This window comes from Euprymna scolopes, chromosome 17, assembly GCF_053919585.1.
Source record: "Euprymna scolopes isolate OS-2025 chromosome 17, ASM5391958v1, whole genome shotgun sequence".
NCBI classification, from domain to species: Eukaryota; Metazoa; Mollusca; class Cephalopoda; order Sepiida; family Sepiolidae; genus Euprymna; species Euprymna scolopes.
The window spans coordinates 80,279,493-80,299,498 of record NC_136498.1 but is presented as its reverse complement, the minus strand read 5'-3'; the positions used below and the strand labels follow the sequence as shown (position 1 = coordinate 80,299,498).

General features: G+C 31.7%; 1 protein-coding gene across 2 annotated transcripts in view; it reads left to right on the top strand.

Moving 5' to 3' along the window:
* LOC145296829 (methanethiol oxidase-like) overlaps positions 1-20,006 on the top strand; it is a 121,473-nt gene that overhangs the window by 100,831 nt on the left and 636 nt on the right. For both annotated transcript variants that reach the window (XM_080142940.1, XM_080142941.1), the window contains exons 9-10: positions 13,485-13,550; positions 17,474-17,619. In XM_080142940.1, the coding sequence (XP_079999066.1) occupies positions 13,485-13,550; positions 17,474-17,619 (212 nt within the window). The remainder of the gene's footprint in view (positions 1-13,484; positions 13,551-17,473; positions 17,620-20,006) is intronic.

Here is a 20,006-nt window from a genome sequence, read left to right as displayed (position 1 = left end):
AAAATAAAATAAAATAAAATGGGGTTGAAGGGTAAGAGATGATATTTTTATAAAGATTTTTAACAAAAATATATAAACCTTTTAATGGTTCGCTTTCTAAAAGTCGTAAGTATCATCGTCAAAGCATTCATTTGGATGGTAAATGTAGTTTATGAATGCTTGAAAATGTTGATATATATAAACTTTCAAAGGAAAACGCCGATGGAATAATATTACCAGTTTGAAATTGTTAGTAACGCTAAATTTGAAATCCATTTAAACATTTGAATTACAAAGGGAGATAATTATATTCAGCTAGAAAAATAAAGAATTTAACTGTCCAAAGGGAGATAACCACTAATTAGTTATAAGTTTTATTTTTTATATAATAAATGAATCTTATTGGTAGTAATTAAATAAAAAATAATATTTTTAATAGTAAATATGATATTTATAGAACTTACATTAATAATAGCATATAAATTTAAAGTGAAATAGATAATAAAATAAAATAAAAAATAATGGTAAAAAATATTAGATAAGATAATAATAATAATAATAATAATGATAAAAAGCTATAATAATAATAATAATAATAATAATAATAATAGCTATTAATTTATAAATTATAGATTTTAAGATTGATTAGTAATAATAAAAAATGGCTTAAATTTGTCGAAACTAAACCAACATTTATGAATGCATCCCGAAAGAATTTCATCTTTTTGAATTAAGAAAATGGTTTTATTTTTATTATATTTTAAAATCTTAAGGGCTATATATAAAGTGCACAGAATCTGTTTCTCGGCATATATGCTTTATATGATCCTTTTATTTCCCATTTTAAATTGAAGGGAGTATTTCTATCATTGAGTCGCCAAATATGTTTAGATAAAACAGTCTGGTTTCTCAAGGAAGGATTTTTAGAGGAGTGCTTATGCGTTGAAATCCTATGTTTAATAAGCCCAGATGTGGAACTGAAGTAGATTAAATTTTGTTTAATATATTTGTTATCTGGTAGATTAGGAGTGGTATTGGTATGTAATAGGTTTGGTTGTATTTGATTGATATATTAGTTCATGGGGGTGCAGTTATTTAATAATTGTGTGGTCACGTCAGAATGTGAGAAGGGATTTGTATGGTTGCTATTAACATAATTTATATTTGGGGTTTGTGATACTGTGCAGCTATAAATCACATTTTTTATCTTGCAGGCACCTTGTCGAGGACATTTATTTTTTCTTCTACAGTTACAGCCTGCTATAGTTTCTATATTTGCATTTTGTATCTTACTAATTCTTATATCCTTACTTTAAATAAGAACACAGCAAGAAACACGGGGTTATGAGTGAAAAACAAAGGGGTTTATTTACAAGGGAATACATGTGAAATAAGAGTTACTCGACCTCTTTCCTTATTCTCTTCCTGTCTTTTTTCTTCTCTCTCGGTCACATGAGAGGGTCAATATATCCATAGTTCATTTCATCTATGAAGGGATGTTAGGTTATTCCATTACATCACCTTCCTTCCAAACTAAATTCTTCCATAGAATTTTCCTTCTACCATTTTTTTCCTTTTTAAACTTTGTCCAAAAAATTCGGTCCTTTTCCTTTCATTTTTCCTCACCATTTGTGTTTGCCGATTTTTTACTTTTGGAAAGTGACTGGATTTCTGAGTTATTGGTACTTCCTTGTTTATAGGTTGTATATGGAAAGTGTGATATAGCACTTCCATTGGTAACTGTTTCTATGTATCGGGGTCTCAGTTGGTTAATATGTTTTTTGTGGAAAAAAAGTCTGCCCTTTTATAATGTAAACCATTCTCCCAATTCTTCTTGAGATTATGCCTTCTTCAAAAAAAACTCTTCCCTGCCCGATAATTTTTGAAGAAAACTTTATCCCGTCATTAATAAGTCTTGTACCTTACATTAGCCTTGATACTTTTTTAAAACTTTTTCTCTTGGGGTTAACCGGTCGAACACCGAATGTACCTTCCTGGCAAACATAATTTCAGCTGGGGATAATTTAGCATTTGTATTTGTATTTGGTGTTATCCTATATATTGCTAAGAATTTTTGAAAGCTTTTTTCTTCCATGTCGATGTTGTTATTCTTTTTTAAAGCTCGTTTAAAAGTATCAAATAATTTTCCACTTGTCTGTTTGATCGAGGGTTAAAAGTTGGTGTTGTAATGTGTTCAATGGCCAGTGCCTCACAGTAGTGCTTGAATTCTTGACCTGTGAACATAGTGCCATTATCAGTAACAATTGTTTTCGGAACTCCGAACCAACTAAATACCTCGTCCAGCGCTTTTATTGTGTTTGCCACTGTAGGGTGTTTGTATTTAAAAATTTCTGGCCATTTTGACAATTACAATTACTAGCTAATAATATCCCTTCTGAGGTCCTGCAAATCGATATGGATGCATGTCCAGGGTACATCTGTTTTAGGCCAAGGTTGCATCCGTATGGGGGAGATCTTGCGGCTAGTTGGCAATCTTTACATAATTTCACCATTTTGTCAATGTCCTGATCCATTCCAGGCCAGTATGTGAATCCTCTCATTAGGGCCTTCATTCTGGAGATTCTAGGATGTCCCATGTGGAATTCCTTTAGGATTTTCTTTTGTAATACTTGCGGTATTACCACTCTGTCTGTGTACATCAGAGTTTCATCACACATAGAAAATGGAAACACTTTTAATTCTTTTTCTATTCTTTTCGTCTTGCCCCACTTGTTTTTTTATCTTGTTAATATATTTATCTGTTTTCGCTGCTTTCTTTATTTCCTCAAGTGTAACAGGAAGTTCCCTAACAGTATTTATTAATATACCTGTTAGTTCATTTTCTTCTTTTAATGCTGCTATTGTAGTTTCTTCAAATTCAGTTTTACTGGGGATCAACCTCGACAAACCATTTGCATGTGCAATTTTACTAGATGCTAGGTGTTTCATTTTGAAATCATAATTGAGCAAAATAATACTCCATCTCTGTAATCTATTTGCAGTATGAGTAGGAATCCCTTTTTTGAACCAAAAATCGATAGTAATGGTTTATGGTCCGTTTTCAAGATGAAAGATCTTCCATGAATGAATCTATGAAACTTTCTCATGGCATACACAATCGCCAGACCCTCTTTTTCGATCTGACTGTACTTTCTTTTAGTGGGTAATAAAACCCTCGAGGTGTGAAAAATTGGTTTAGTAGATTCATCTTCTGTTTTAGTGCAGCAACCCAGACCTTCAGAAAATACATTTTTAAAATCCTTCTTCAAATCCCCAACAAATCTTCCTGGCAGTTTGGGACTTTCAGATCCTGTCACATTTACTCTTTTGTAAAATGAGTTTATTGGTTTCTCTCATAAATTGAAAAGTATCATCAAATCTATACCGAATAGATTAGAATTTTTTTCAGGTATGACATACATTTTAGTTTTTAACGTCTCTTCATTCAGGGTCACATTATTCACTCTTAAATTTTAATCTATTTCCAGGCATTCCTCTGGCAATTTTCTTTGTGTTTTGCAGCTTTGGAGAACCAATTTTCTTCCATGTTGTTTCATCAATTAAGGATATGTCACTTCCAGTATCCAAAAGACAGTTTACTTTCCGGCCATTCAATCTAACTTCAATATATTTCCTTTTTTTACCATACATGGACTCTTTTTTAGAATCAATGGTCTTTATTTCAGACTCACAGTATTCCTCCTTTTTGCTTACTGTTGACTTGTGTCCTTTACGCCCACCCTTATATTTTGCTTTTGAAGTAGCACTTTTTTGTGAAGTGATTCTTTCCTCCACACGCCTTACAGTATTTTTTTACATAGTGGTTACCTTACTTTACCCTTTGTATTTTGTCAACATTTTTCTCTTCGATACTAGTATTATCCTGTTTTAAATTTAACAGTTTCTGGCATTCCTCAGTAACTTTCTGTAAGGTTATTTCTATGTCTTGGTTCATAATGGATAATATCCTAGAACGAATCTCTTTATCCTTCGAGGATATTAACCCTTGCACAAATATCAAGCATTTAAACATTTAGGTCTTTCAACTTAAATAACTCGCATTGAGCATTTACTCTCCCAGTATAGGCGATAAAGTCTTCATCATCTTATTTCAAAATATTTAAACACCTATAACGAGTATAAAATAAACTATCCCGTTCCCCGAAAATGTTCGATAAAATTTCTGTAGTCTCTTTAAAAGAAATATTTTCGGGTTTCCTTGCGAGTATAAAATTGGTATACTTGGTATTTTCATGGGAACCCAGTTTTTGCAACAGTAAAATAATTTTTTCTTCATCCGACCAGGCCTGACATCAGTTGGAAAAAATATTTTCGTATCTACGATAATATGCTGGAAACGTTAAGCCATTAGTTGGTTCATATAAAAATTCTGTCAGCGAATTTGCGATTCCTTCCGTAGTGAACCGACAATCCTTTTTTTCTTTTTGTTTCATTAATATTGTTTTTCATACTTCATTTTGCTTTAACTGTTTTTTTTGTAAACATTCCATCTGGCTTTGTTGAGCTGCCAGTGCTACTTGTATCATTTTTGTAAACTCGGCTAATTGTTCCATGTTGAAGAATTTTTGTTTTTAAAAACAGTAATAAAACAAAAGGTTAACAGTACCTGCACAAAGCATTAAATAAATTCACTGAATAGTTTTTTTTTTTAACACAAAAAAAAACATTCTTTTGGAGACAAGGTTTTTGCAATACACACGAAATTGACACTGAACTAACAGCATGCAAGCACTCTTTTCCGTCATATATTTTTTCTTCTTATAAAACAAAATAAATTTTAAATGGACAACTTTCAAAAATTGTTCTTTTCAATGCTTTGTAAAATGTCAATTTCTCTCTTTTTTTTTCAGTAGGACCGTAACAGACTGAATTAAAAAAAATATATAACTTACTTTTTGTGTGTGTCTTAGCTTTTTTTTTTTTTTTCAGTAGTTGAATTTTTCCATGCAGTATTTTTTCTCTTCGTTTTCCAATATGTTTTTGGCTTAAAGTTTCCTTTTTGTGAATTCGAATCCTGTGGCCATTTGTTATATCCTTACTTTAAATAAGAACACAGCAAGAAACACGGGGTTATGGGTGAAAGACAAAGGGGTTTATTTACAAGGGAATACATGTGAAATAAGAGTTACTCGACCTCTTTCCTTATTCTCTTCCTGTCTTTTTTCCTTCTGCCTCAGTCACTTGAGAGGGTCAATATATCTATAGTTCATTTCATATGAAGGGATGTTAGGTTATTCCATTACATCACTAATTTTTTTTATTGTTAGAACTAATTATTTTTTTATGAAGGTTTGGCATAGTTGAGTAAGACACTTTGACCGTGTTCTTATTAAAGATTTCATTGTATCTATGAGGGGCTTTAAAGATTTTTTCTAATATTTTAAAGAATTCCCTGGCTATGTTTGTCTCAAGATTTTTAGAATATGGAGGGTTACACCATAGGATTTCCCTACATCTGTTTTTACACTTACGGATTTTGGTTTGTTGTTTATTTGTGTTAGTGGATAATGCCTGTGGTTTAATTTAGTTTTGTATTGTATTTCTATTATTTTTTGCCATTCGTATGCAGGATGACATGACCATATTATAGGTTATTATGTTTTTAGTAGGTTTATTATAGTTTTCAATGCGGTTTGTGTTTTTATCATTTTTATTTAGGTATTTGATTTGTGATTAGTGTCCTGAGTTTTTAAGGACCTCATTGTAATATTTTGCGTTTTTATTAAATATAGATTTGTTAGAAGATAGTTTAAAAGTTCTTAAACTGGCCAGGTTGGGAACTATTGATTTCAACATTGACTTAGGGTGGTTTGATTCATTATGGACATATAGTACAGATTGGTTTGGTTTATGATATGGTTCAAAAGTAGAGTTTTCAAGATTTAAGGTTATGTCTAAGAAATTAACTATTTTTTTTTATTAGGGTCGATTTTTATAGTAAGTCCATAATTTTTAAAGAACTTATGCAAGGATTTAATCGCTTTTTCGTAATTTTTATTTGTGGAGTTTGTTGCATCATCTCTGTATAGGCCCCCTTCAAATTTGACTTGTTCATGGTGTATACTATGGATTTCATCTAAAAGGAAAAGGCCAACCAGGTCAGTGACATGAACTGAGTCTGTCAAGCCCATTAAAACGTTAAAATGGTCAGGGGTATTGTTTCTGGTCCAATATTTGTTGTCAAAGGTTATTAAAGATTTTCTTGCTAAGAGTATTATTTTAATTTCGTCTGGTGTTATATCAGTTATTTTTCATGCCATTAAGAGGGATTTATTTAATAGAATTGGTGATATTGATTGGTAATAGGATTCGATGTCAAAAGAAATAAATTGAAGATTATTTTTATTTTGAATGTTCGAAAACCAATCGATTACCTGGATGGAAGATTGCCATAGCGGGTATTTTATTATAGATTTAATTTTAGGAATAATTCTATCTAAGATATTTTTACTAACTAATCCTACATCTGATTTAGAGGGGCAGATGAGTCTAATTGTAGGGTTTATATTAAAGTCCGGTTTGTAATCATTTAAAGAAAATCTCGAGGTGCCCAGTACTGTTATTTCCGTGTATTTATCTATTTTAAGTATAGTTAAAATATTTTTTTGCTTCCTTATTTATTCTATTTTCCCACCGCGATGCTTAAATATCGTCCTGTGCTGTGGCAGACCTATCCTGCGATGATATACTCTCAAATTAGACCCACTACATAACCAAACTGCTCAGAGATGTACCATCAATCTCTTTTTACATTGTGTTCTGCAGTCCTGAACGTGTTGCCTCAGAATTGTGTGAATGAACACTGTCACATTATTTGTATTGTCTAAGTATTGTGATATTCCTAAGTTTTATGCATTCCCTAATTAGCTTAGTTGCCTCTGACTATTGCTACCAGTTTTATGACTATGGCTAAATTAATTAAATTAAACTTTCCTGCTCCTCCTCATCTTCTTCTTCATCTTTGGTATAATATTTATTTTTACAGCATAGCATGTGGCCTGGTCACTACTTATCTCTTTCTCTAAAATCTTACTACTTTCTCTCATCTTTTCTTTAGTCTCCTCTCAACTGACCATGCTACTTCAACTGTTCTGCATCTACTAATTCAAGCACTCTCATCTATTCACAAATCTCCCTATACTTTCCAGATTTAATCTTCCTCTGAGATCATCAGAACTTAGTTTGTCTTTAAAATTCACATTACACATTCATTCCATTAGTTTCATGTCATCTCTCTCCATGTAACGTTTGTCCTCAACTCCGACTGGCCAGGTTTAACTTCCATAGAACACTACACAGCACACACATACCTAATAGATTTTTCCCTTGACATGTTCAATATTTAAACTTTCAAATCAATATTTAATAATCTTCAAGCAATTTACACACCTTAAAGCGAGTGTATTATTTTTATTTAAGTCCTAGCAAACCAGTCGGCATTACCCAGCCATAAAATATGCTTAAATATGATATTTTATTTTATGCAGATTTATTTTTATAGAGTCAATTCTCTATTGATTATTATATTGTACCTAATATATAGTCGTGATTTCAAAAGTAAAGCAAAAAAAAAAAAAAAATGACTTGGGTGCCATCAGTTAAAATCGAAATCAAAACATGTAGCTCTTCAAACTTCTTTGTTACCCTCTGAGCCACGGCCATATGCATACATAAAGTTAAAAAATAATGTTGCTTAACCTATAAATGTATATTTGCGCAGTAGGAGAGCACTTTAAGTTGACTTACACCTGCCAAGTTCTGATTTTTTTCAATTTTGATCCCTTAGCAGCTATTTTTACGAAGTAAAGACCAAATCAAATTTGTTCCACAAATCCAAATTCCCTATATATCAAGTTTCAAGCCTTGTAGGCCAAAAATTGGCAGAGGAGTTTGGTATATATATATATATATATATATACTCGGGTTTTTTTTAGTCAAGTCGCTGCCTGATGATATCTGTTGTTTGATTGAAACAAGTGGCTGTTTGTAGCAGCGGGATGTGAGCATGTTTATATAACAATAAACAAGTATATATATATATATATATATATATATATATAATTTAAAGGAGATTAGAATAATAGTCTAAAGAGCTAAGTGTATTTTAATGTAATAGTGAAATTACTAGTTTAATTAAAATACAGGAAATGCTCGTTGTAATTTAGATATATAATAAGCTCGATAGTTAAATGTCCTAGAGCTAATTCAATATTAAGTAATGTGATTTATAATTTAAAAGTTTTAAAATTTTTAAAATTTAAAAATCAAAATTTAATTAAATTAAAAATCAGTTTCATAAGAAGGAACAACAACAAAGTCAATTATCTGTACGATCGTTTCGGAAATCCGTGCTTTTTATTTGTGGTATACATGAAGTCACGTAGAATAATTATACATAGTTTTTTTGGTAAGCACGGTCTCCTCATCAGCAAATTTAGGAGGATTTCTATTGAATTGAAAAGACACCAAAAATAAACCTAGCATTAAAAGTAAGGCAGATGAATCTGAAAAATTGAAGTAAAAGGTTTGGATATAAAATTTATAAGAAAATTAATAAGGAAATTGGTATAGGTTAGAGATAGAAATGAGTAGAAAAAATATATATATTTTTGAATTTACATAATAAATTTGATTTAAAAATATATATATAATTACCTTTTGGTTTTCCTTTTTTTGAAATCAGGAACTGTATTTAAAGTAGTCATTTAGATGTTTGCTATAGCTTTTTATTTTATTGAATGATGAATTTTAAAAGGGCGACGCTCGTGCAGTAAATTGTTTCCGTTAGCGTATTTGATTTAGAGACGCTACAGTTAATATCTATAGAGAGAGTTTTTTTTTTTTTTTTTTTTTTTTTTTTTTTTTGCAAGTTTTTAAGGGGAGATAATTGTCATGGCTTTATTTATTATTTGATTTACGAGTCTAAGGGCGGTAATTGGTTTAACTTAATTTATTAAAAAAAAAAAAAAAAAAAAAAAAAAAAAAAATCTATTTTTACTAATGAGTAATTTTTAATGATTTAAGGTGGTTTATATTTATTAAATTTAAACCAACGTTTATGATTACACGATAGAAGCTCGTGTCTTGAATTTACTAGTTTGGTTGTGCTTTTTATATCTTCATATTTTAAAATTTTTACGGTTTCTTTTGTACATAATGTACAAAATTTATCTCCTGGTTTATATGATTTGCAAGTCTCAATTATTTGCCATTTTAAGTTGAAAGAAATATTGCTATTTTTTAGTTGCCAAATATAGTTGGATAGAGTAGTTTGGTTTGATAGAGAGTTATTTTTAAAAGAATGTTTGTGCGTTGAAATTCTATGTTTTATTGGGCCAGATGTGGAACCAATATATATTACCTCTTGATTATTATGATTATTTTCCGTTAGGTCTATTGTTGGATTATAATGTGGTGGGTTGGTTAATAATTGATCGGTAGATTGATTTAAGTTGGTGTTATTATTTAATTCGGTAGTTGAGTTATGGCTGTTGATAGGTTCTTGTATATTTGGAGTTTTTGATACTGTGCAGCTATAGATAACATTTTTAATTTTACATGAGCCTTGTAGGGGACATTTATTTTTTCTTCTACAGTTACAGTCCGATGTATTTTGTATAGTTGCATTTTGTAGTTTATTAATTTTATTATTATTAGAGCTAATTATTTTCTGATGAAGGTTAGGCATAGTAGAGTAAGAGACTTTAATTGTGTTCTTATTGAAAATCTTATTATATCTATGGGGGGCTTTAAAGTTCTTATCTAATATTTTAAAAAATTCTCTAGCTATGTTTGTTTCTAGGTTTTTGGAATACGGGGGGTTGAACCATAGGATCTCCTTGTGTCTATTCTTACGTTTGCGGGTTTTAGTTTGTTGTTTATTTATATTATTATCTAATATTTGTAGTTTGGTTTTATCTTTTTTTGTCTCCTGGTTATTTTTCTTAACTCGTATACGGGAAGACATTGCCATATTATATGTTATTACGCTTTTAATAGGTTTATTTTTAATGCAGTTTATGTTTCTATCATTTTCATTTATGAATTTAATTTGTGAATTATATCCAGAGTTTTTAAGGGCTTCATTATAGTATTTTTCATTTTTGGTAAATATTGATTTCCGAAACGATCGTACAGATAATTGACTTTGTTGTTGTTCCTTCTTATGAAACTGATTTTTAATTTAATTAAATTTTGATTTTTAAATTTTAAAAATTTTAAAACTTTTAAATTATAAATCACATTACTTAATATATATATATATATATATATATATATATATATATATATATATATATATAGAGAGAGAGAGAGAGAGAGAGAGAGATATTTAGACAACATTATTTTTCTTAGTTTTCATTTACTCAAAATTTAGTACAGGGGTGGGCAAACTTTTCATTGCAAGAGCAACATTAAAAAAATTTAATTTTATAGTGCCTCAGAGTAGATTAACCCAAAATAATTAAAAATAATCTTTTATATAAGAAATATATATATACAGTGTCCTGCAAAAGTTTACAATACATATTTGAAACTGTCAGTTTTTGTATTTCTAGCTTCCAAATGCTAATGAAACTTTTTATAAACATAGAAAATGTATTGAAATTAAGATAGGAACAGTGGAAAAAATAAAAAATAATAATTTAACACAATGCGATAAGAAAACTCAATAATTAGCACTGCAAAAGTTTACAACACATTTACAAAATAATATCTAGTATTTTATAGCTTATTGTTGATTACAGCATGCAGACGTTTCAATTTGAGCAACTTCACACTTTCTTTAAGGTTTTTCTCCAAGATACTCCTATAAAGTGCTCTATTCATTTTTCCTTTTATTATTTCCACTTTTAGATAAAGAAGTCTGGTTTCTCAAGGAAAGATTTTTAAAGGAGTGTTTATGCATTGGAATCCGATGTTTAATTAGTCCAGATGTGGAACCGAAGTAGATTACATTTTGTTTAATATATTTATATTAATAATCACTAATATATAGATTATAATGGATCCTCCTCCAAATTTTACTGATGGAATCGTGTTTTTTGACTGGTATTCAGTACCTTTTTTTCTCCAAACTGTAGCAGAAACAAATGGAACTTTTTTCTTTTAACGAATCAATGCCTCTCGCCTGTGCTATTTGGCCACATATTGACCAATCAGGGGTATGGCGCATTGATCCTTCCTATCCCCTAAGGAAATCAGCCAGCATCCGGTTTGAAGAAAAACAACTCATTCTTACTGTCGCCAAACAGAACGGACCTCCCTTTTCTTCTCTCTCTCCACCTTGGTGATTTCTAACGGTATCGACGATTCCACAGGGAATAACTACCGCGATAGCACCAGGTAGCCGGAGTCCAGCTTTTGACAAGGAACATATCACATTCTCCTTAATAAACCTTTACTGTGTTACCTTTTATGAAGTTGTTGCGTTCGTCATTTCAGAAGTTTGTATTGAATTATTTATTTTATTAGGTTGTGCCCTAAAAGCATTCTAAACCATAAAACTTTCAGTGTTTTTGGATGCCAAACAAGTCATTTTGGTCTCATCTGACCAAAGCATGTTATGTCAAAACTCTAGAGGCGTGCTTGCATACTCATTTGTAAAATCAAGCCTAGCACGAACATGCTTTTGGCTTAAGAATGGGAGCTTTCCTTGCTGATCTAGAGAAGATGTCTTTAACATGAAGGGTTATAGTGATTGTGTCCTTGCTAACTTTAATTTCACTGTTTTCTAAGTCCTTCCGCAGCTCTCCAAGAGTAATTCTAGGCGAATTCATAACCTTCTTTGTTAATAACCTTTCAGCACATTTGGTTATTTTTTGATGACGACCTGATCTGGCCAAAGGAAGGGTTGATTTGTGAGACTTCCAGTGCCGAATTATTGTTCCAACAAAATTCAATGGAACCATCAACTGTTTGGATATTGTTGTATATCCCAATCCACTTTGATGAGGACTTACAATTCGTTTTCTGAGCTCTTAACCAATCTGCTTATTCCTTCCCATGATTTGGTTGCTTACAATACGGTTATTAGATAAAGAATGACGCAATACTTTTACTAATTGATTACTTCGATGTCTATTTGTTGTGGGGCTCAATTCGGTCCACAAGAACGACACAGGAAAACACGTAGTAGGTGGTTTACAAGTGTATTAAGGAAAGTTACAAGGATATAGAGAAAGATAAAGAGAATAGTAGTAGTTGCAGGTATCAGTAAGATCTTGCTCCCCGAGGTACAATATCCGTTGAGATCTCGCTCCACCGTACCAGCCTTAGGAGCTGATTATATAGGATCTAGACGAGTCCATTATGAGTGAGATTCGGTCTCACAACACTATTGCATATCCTGAACATTCTAAAAGCTTCTAAGCATTTTATCATGATAAACCGTCATAAAATTATTGAGAAATCTAATGAATTTGATATGTGTTGTAAACTTTTGCGTTGAGTTTTCTCTTCGCGTTGTGTTAAATTGTTATTCCCCCCTCCCACTGTTCCTATCTTAGTTTCAATACATTTTCTATGTTTATAAAAAGTTTCATTAGCATTTGGAAGCTAGAAATACAAAAACTGACAGTTTCAAATGTGTATTGTAAACTTTCGCGAGGCACTGTATATATATATATATATATATAAAATATATATATAAAATATATATATTTATGTATTGGCAGCAGTTTGAAAAGCATATCTTATTTTTCTTTTATTAATATTATTGGAATTTTTCCCCTTTTCCCTTGTACATATTTGTGAATTATGCCATGGATTTCGGCCTTTTGGATTATTTTGGACCATCTTCCAATTATGGAATTTCCTTGGATTTTACTTGTGCAAATGGAAATTCAATTAACTTTTTTGAAGTTATGTTTTTAGATTTTACCGTCATTGGATTATTTATCTTTCACCAGACTATCCATTCACGTGTAATCATCTTTTTCTTCACCATATTCCCTCTGCTTCACTTTTTTGTTATCAAGTAAGATCTTTGACTTACTTGTTGTTTCATCAAATACTTTTGTATGCAAAATCTGATCTCGCATTTTGCTAATTCCTACCCTCTGATGAGAAGGAAAGTATTTCTTCGAAACTCCGCGGATTAAGGACTATCCACTTATCAAGTGTTTCCTTTTCAGATTAAATATGTTTTTAACTCTTTTTCAAAGTGTTTTTTTACATGTTTTAATTGTTTGCTCGTGTGTGTGTGTGTGTATATATATATATATATATATATATATATATATATATATATAAAATAGACAACATAAAAGGCTTTTAAAGAAAAAAATAAGATTAATTTTTATTATTTAATGTTTTAAAGTTCTGTAGAATGAAATACATTTATTTGGAAGAAAACGTCACTCAGTTTGAATGTAAAAATGTACCAACATTTGGTGGGATATATGAATTGTTTTGGCACATACAGGCTGTAGTTAATCAGTGCCTGGTTTAGCATAAAATAATAGATGTTTTTTTTTTTATTTCAGATATTTCTTGGTGGAAGTATTCTTGCAGATGGTAAGGTTAAAGTTATTGATGACCCAGAGTTGAAGGTGAGTTTTTACTTTAAAATAATTCTTTGGGTAAATTATTAACATGCACTAGGCGGTATGTTTAATGGATTGCATTTTTATGATGCATGAGACTGGCAGACTTGCTGCAGATGAGAACATATTTGGCTAAAGGTTATACAAAAAATTGGAAATATCTCTGATTTTGGATTTGGCTACTCAGAATTTAATTCCTCTTTGAGAAAAATAAATATCTTTTTAAGCAAAGCTGTGTTTTTTTTTTACATCCGCATCACCACTTATCAAGGCCAAGAGGCCACTCGAGGATAAGGGTTATGACCCACTTGTGTTTTCTATCAAAAATAATGACTAAGACCGCAGAGATGTTTCTGAATTTTTTAGATGAGGATTGGTTATTTGTATTATTTTGATTCATTGGACTACTGTTCTCATCTTGGGTGTTATTTTCACAACGTTTTGGTCGATGTAACTGCCGATCTTCTTCAGGTGTACCATGTTGAACTCGGGAATGTTTTTGTCAAACTCGGGAATTTGAACAGAATTTCGAACAGAACCCTTTATTTACTTCACGGGTAGCATGCTCTTATTCCATCAACTGGAATAACCAGTCTAACCACTGCACCACAGGTCTGCAAGGACTCGTGTCTGCAAGGATCCATGGTGCAGTGGTTAGAGTACTTGGAAAAATCAATTGTAAAAAGTGATATTCTCCTGAAGGTGGAAGGTTCAATCCTCAGTGTGGGCAACTGAAAAAATACAATTGCAAATTACTTAGGACCTTTATCCAGTCATGGCTGATGGAACAAGATCATGCTACCCCTGTTAAGTAAATAAAGGGTTCCGCTTGAAATTTCATCCAAATTCTCAAGTTCAATAAAAACATTCCTGAGTTCAACAAGGTACACCTGAAGAAGGTCAGAAATTACATCGTCTGAAACGTGAAAGTCACACTCAAGATGAGAACAGTAATCTGATTAATCCAAATATTACAAAAAGACCCCCATAGGTATTGGATTCTTTATATCCATAGATAAGAGGCAGATTAACATGCTCGAATGGATATCTGTTCTGTTGGTCCCAGAATATCTGTATATATTCCAAGAGATGGACATAGGAGGGCAAGCAGAGTTAGTTGTATCAGTTTAGTTTTTAGGGGTTTAGCAGGCAGTTGAGTTTATGTCTTTATTGGAGAAAAATGGGCTCTTGGAGCTGTTAGCTAATGGATTGTATTCTGTTGGACTTGTATTTTGATTTGGTTGGGTTAACATTTCTTATTTTGTTCAGTTAAAGAAAATAAGCATCATTATAAGCTCCAAACGAATAAAACTTTATTACATGTTTTAAATGAAATTTGCAATTTTATTTGGAGGTGGGGGGGGGGGGTTCTTCTATTGCAGTGCTAAGTGAAACCACCCAATCGACACTCAATCGGCCTGTACAATAACCACACACAGTAACACTTTCGTTAAATGTCTTTTTTGACATGCTGGCATGTTTCAAAAATTAACTTCCAAACTAAACTGTAAACATTTACAAATTTTCAAATCTTCAATAATTTGGAAAAAAGTTATGATTTTTATAAAGGGTTTAAGAACGTAATCTGCTACACAATTGGATTTATTTTATTTTAAACAGACGTTTTTTTTTGGGGGGGGGTTACAGGAGGGACACCACTTAACCAGGCCTGAAGATCAGTCAAAGACAAGGATTAATGAATGTACACCAGATATGATGGTAATGAATATACCAATAGAGTAATATATTTTTGAAAGGAATTATCTAATTAAAGATAACACCAATCTGGCAGAGGGAACTGATTGAATTCCGAAATAATGTTAAAAGAATGAATAATTACATTTTGGGAATCTATTTGATGAAAAAACTGGATAATTTGATTTGCATATTCCTGTTATATATTCTGTAAGATTGTATGCAAACGTGTCTCAGATTAGGTTAGATCATGAACAGCTGTTATATAGCTAACTGCAGCATTGTGTCCAAGACAATTTAAATATGGAATTCAAAACAATCTTAAAACCTTTCAAATAAATAGAGAAAAATATCGCCCACATGCGGTCACATTATTACGTTGTTGCTCTATAATAAAGGGTTGAGTGTTTGTTGTGTCATCTCTAATAATGGATTAGAAGAGATGACGTATTATATTATATATTTATGTTGTATCATAAAGGGAATCGTGTGTGAGTGACATGTATTTTCAGAACCTACCTCTGCTTCTTCGATGTTGGACCATCTGGAATTTCTCGTCCTGGAGGGAGACTTGATACCTGTTTTTGGATGAAGATTCAATCACTCCAAGACAAGGAATTAGTTCTATAGTTTATTTCACTTTTCCCAGATGTCCTGCAGAAGGTAGAAAGTGAAATCGGCCTGTGTGGGTTCTTCTTCTACACACGTCAGCGTTCGTCCCCCCCCCAGTGAAGAGGAAGAGACAACGGGAAGCCGTCCGTTGTCTTCTGAGTCCAAATCAAATCTCATGATTCAGCTAACCTGATCACATGACTCACACGCAATCAAATCAGCTGATCTTTTACTTCCGGTCAACGTGTCTTCATTATAATTCCACTCTCCCTCTCTCTATTCCTTAACAACATGACCAATGCTCATATGTATTAAAAAAGGGTGCGTTTTAACGTTAGTCGGAGACTGTCGCTGGACACTCTTGCCACCCAGTCAGACTGATTAAAGGGGAAAAAGAAAAATCTCATTCCCTTATAACCTTTCTCTGTTCTTTTGTTATCTTGTTCTATGCATGCTTAGAATAACGCCAACAACATACGTAATAAAATGTTACATTATGGTGACCGAAAGAAAAATTCATATAAACAGTCTGTACACATTAAAATGGAAATAAATGAAATATTAAGAGAGTAGAAGTGTAACCAGTTATCAAGTGCGAGCTATAAACAAGAAAAGTTTCTTTGTTTTTAGTTTTTCAACTTTGCACCAGCATACATTTTGTTAGCTTTAGAAAATTAGTGGGGTTCATTCTTATTAGTCAAAAATTAACGATAACTTGTGAACACACTCTTCTTGTTTTTAGAAGAGAAACAGCAAAAGAGTGGTAATTCAAGTCAATAGGTTTTTTGCGTACACTTTAATTGCATCTCCACCCAACTGCAGTGTTGTCTTCCTTACAACTAAAATTTTATTTCTTTTCTTGTATAATTTTAAAAATGAAATAAGAATATAAATGACTTGATTGTTGCCAGGCTAGGTAATAAGTAGCAAATAGAAAGTAATTTTATTTATGTTGGAAATTCTCTTTTATAACAGAAATTAATCCCACAATTCAATTCAACTTCCTTTCCAAGAGAGTATTAATGTGGGTAAAATCCAGTTTATTCAAAAACTGATGTGCCACCTGGTAAAAAATAGTAATATAAAAACATATTTCAATTATGACCAAAAAGTTACAAATCGGTTTTTAATGTGAGAAAAATCTAGCCCTCTTAAAAAAAAAAAAAAAAACCAACTAAATTGTCTCAGTCTCAAAAGAGTTCTCCTTCACTGACTGATGACAGAAAAGATGAAATATAGTTTCAGAACAGATACTACACTTTGTTCTTAACCAATTACAAAACGAGCAATTTACCCCAGAGGATTACACAGAAGGTTCCATTGGAAATTTTGCACAGATTCCTAAGTTTCCTAAGTTCAACAAAATGTACCTAAAGAAGGTCGGAGGTTACATTGAGTAAAACTTTGTGAGAATAACATCCAAGATGAAAACAGTAGCCCGAATAATTCAAATAGTCCAAAACTACAATACATGTGAATGACAAAATGTTGCATATTGTTTTCTGGTTTGTATTCCAGCGATAAAAAAACTTTTTCTTAAAAATTTTTATCTTGAAAAAAGATCAGACAAAATATAACTCATCTCAATCACGAAATTCATTGATTTACTTTTTTCTTCTCAGAATCAGCCAGAACCAGTTTTCATAAAGAACAAACGCATCGAAGGTAGCCCGCAGATGCTACAAGTCAGTCTCGATGGGAAACGACTTTTTGTTACATTTTCCTTGTACAGCCATTGGGATCAACAGTTCTATCCAAATATGACTGAGTAAGTATTTTCGCCGTCCTCTTTCTCCTTCTCCTCCAATAAGAAACTGAAACAATTGCTTTTTATTTGACCTTGCGGTTAAACTTTGCTATTAAACAAGAATTTAAATTCAAAAGCTTTAAAAAACAGAAATCACTACCATATGCATTTATTTTTGAAAGTTCAACTTTTATAGCTATGAATCATCCAAATTTCTCTCTCTCAGCACTGTACAAGTCTAAAAATAATCAATGCAATCCTTATATTTATAAAAAAATCATTTTATAGTTTTGAAAAGTTCAAATAACTGATCATTTTTCTCCATTTCTCTTGGACTCTATCCCAATCTAATAATGCTAAACTGGCAGTAGCAATACAAGTATAGGCATAGATTATTATTATACCAATTGCCAAGTTAATCAACGTGTTTCCTGAGAGCTTTTTTCCCCTATATATTTTAATCACAAATATGTATTGAAGTATGTTAAAGTTGGGATTGAGTTATGCTTTAAAAAAAAATTAAAAAAAAATTTCATTTTCATTTAATACCTCATCAAGTGACCTATCACTTATTAATTTTCTATTCGTTTTACCCTCTCTCACTGTGGTTTGACTTTCTGCTTTTATTGTATAGATATATTGTCTATCACTCATTTGAATATCTCTCTCAAATGATATATATAAACAGTCAGAAATAAAGAACAAAAAAGAATAAAAAGATTGATTGGAACTGTCTATTATAAACAAAAGGAAATATCACCACAGGCAGTAATATCATTTAATGGTAGTTAAAGAAGAAAAGAGAGAAGGTGAGGTATATAGATGTGAACGTGGACATTTTGGATTTGGTTCTCCTCCCACCCTCTAAAATTTATGCAAATGTGCATGGTAACAAGCAAACAACAGTATCAATGTTTTAGTTGTAGATAGATGACCGACTGCTACAATGAAATAGAAAATCTGTACTGAAATCATCCATTTTTTACCTTTTTAAATGAATTACATTCGAAAATATGAATTTGATACAATTTAATTCTTTGAGAAAAAAAAATAAAAATACAAACAGAAAGGAATCATAATTTTTCTTTTTAACTACAGAAAAACAAAAATGTTTTATTCAAATTATTTGGACCACAGTTCTCATCTTGGACATTATTCTCATGACCTTTTAGCCATAGTGCAATGGATAAAAGTATTTTTATAATAATCAGTTCTAAGCGACAGTCTTCTGGAGGTTAAAGGTTCAATCTTCATTATGGGCAATACTAAGGATTTAACTATGAATTACTGATGTCTTCTACCTGGTCATGACTCCTGGAACGAGAGCAACCTACACTTGTGAATTAAAAGGTTCTGTTCGAAGGTTTTTTTTTTTTTTTTTTTACATAGGCATCACCACATTATCAAGGCCCAGAGGCCACTCAAGGATAAGGGTTAAAGAGTGTACAGTAGAAATTGGACAATATAGTAATCATTAGTAATGAAAATTTGGTAAATTTGATAACTTATATGGAACGGCTCATCAAGAACTTATTTACTTTAGACTTGAACACAACCATATTGTAGTCAGCCGGAAAGCAGGAAAACGGAAGACAATTCCACAGGCGTGCAGTTCTAAGAAAGAAGCTTTGTTCATGGAATCTACGTTTAGGTTTAGGCACAGATAAAGAGTGGGGGGAATTATTGATAGTGTTTACAGCTAGACGAGTGTTTCTTGTGAAAGTTTGGTGAGGGGGGACCATAGATTGAAGCTCAGTCGAACACTTTCCATGAAAATAACGATACATCAGAGACAAACTCGCAACATCTCTTCTGTGAGATAGAGGTTTGAAGGAGGAGAAAAGGACATCTCCTACGAGGCTACGAAGTCTATTTTGAACTCTATCAAGGCAGGACAAGTCCTTTCTAGCAGCTCCTGCCCAGATGTGGCAACAGTATTCCATCCTTGAACGTACCTGGCTCTTATATAGATAGAGAATAGCATCAGCAGTGAGATATTTACCGGATCAATAGAAAGATCCCACCATTTTTCCAGCGGCCTTGGCAACAGATTTGATGTACGTGTTCCATTTAAGATCAGGAGTAATGGTAAAGCTCAGAAGCTTGTCAAAACTTGAGGCCTCCTGAAGACGAGAGCCATTCATTTCAATTGATGCCAGATGTGGATTAGAATGTTGATGATGTAAAGTTCTGTACAGATTCCAGAGTTTAACATAAAGATTCCCAAATTTGATAAGATGCACATGAAGGTTGTCAAAGGTTACATCAGCCAAAAATGTTAGAATAATAACAAGATGAGAATAGTAATTTGAATGCAAATAATAAAATAAACATATATATATATATATATATATATATAAGGATTTTTTAAATAAAAACATTTTTTAAAATGTGAAAATAACTGCACA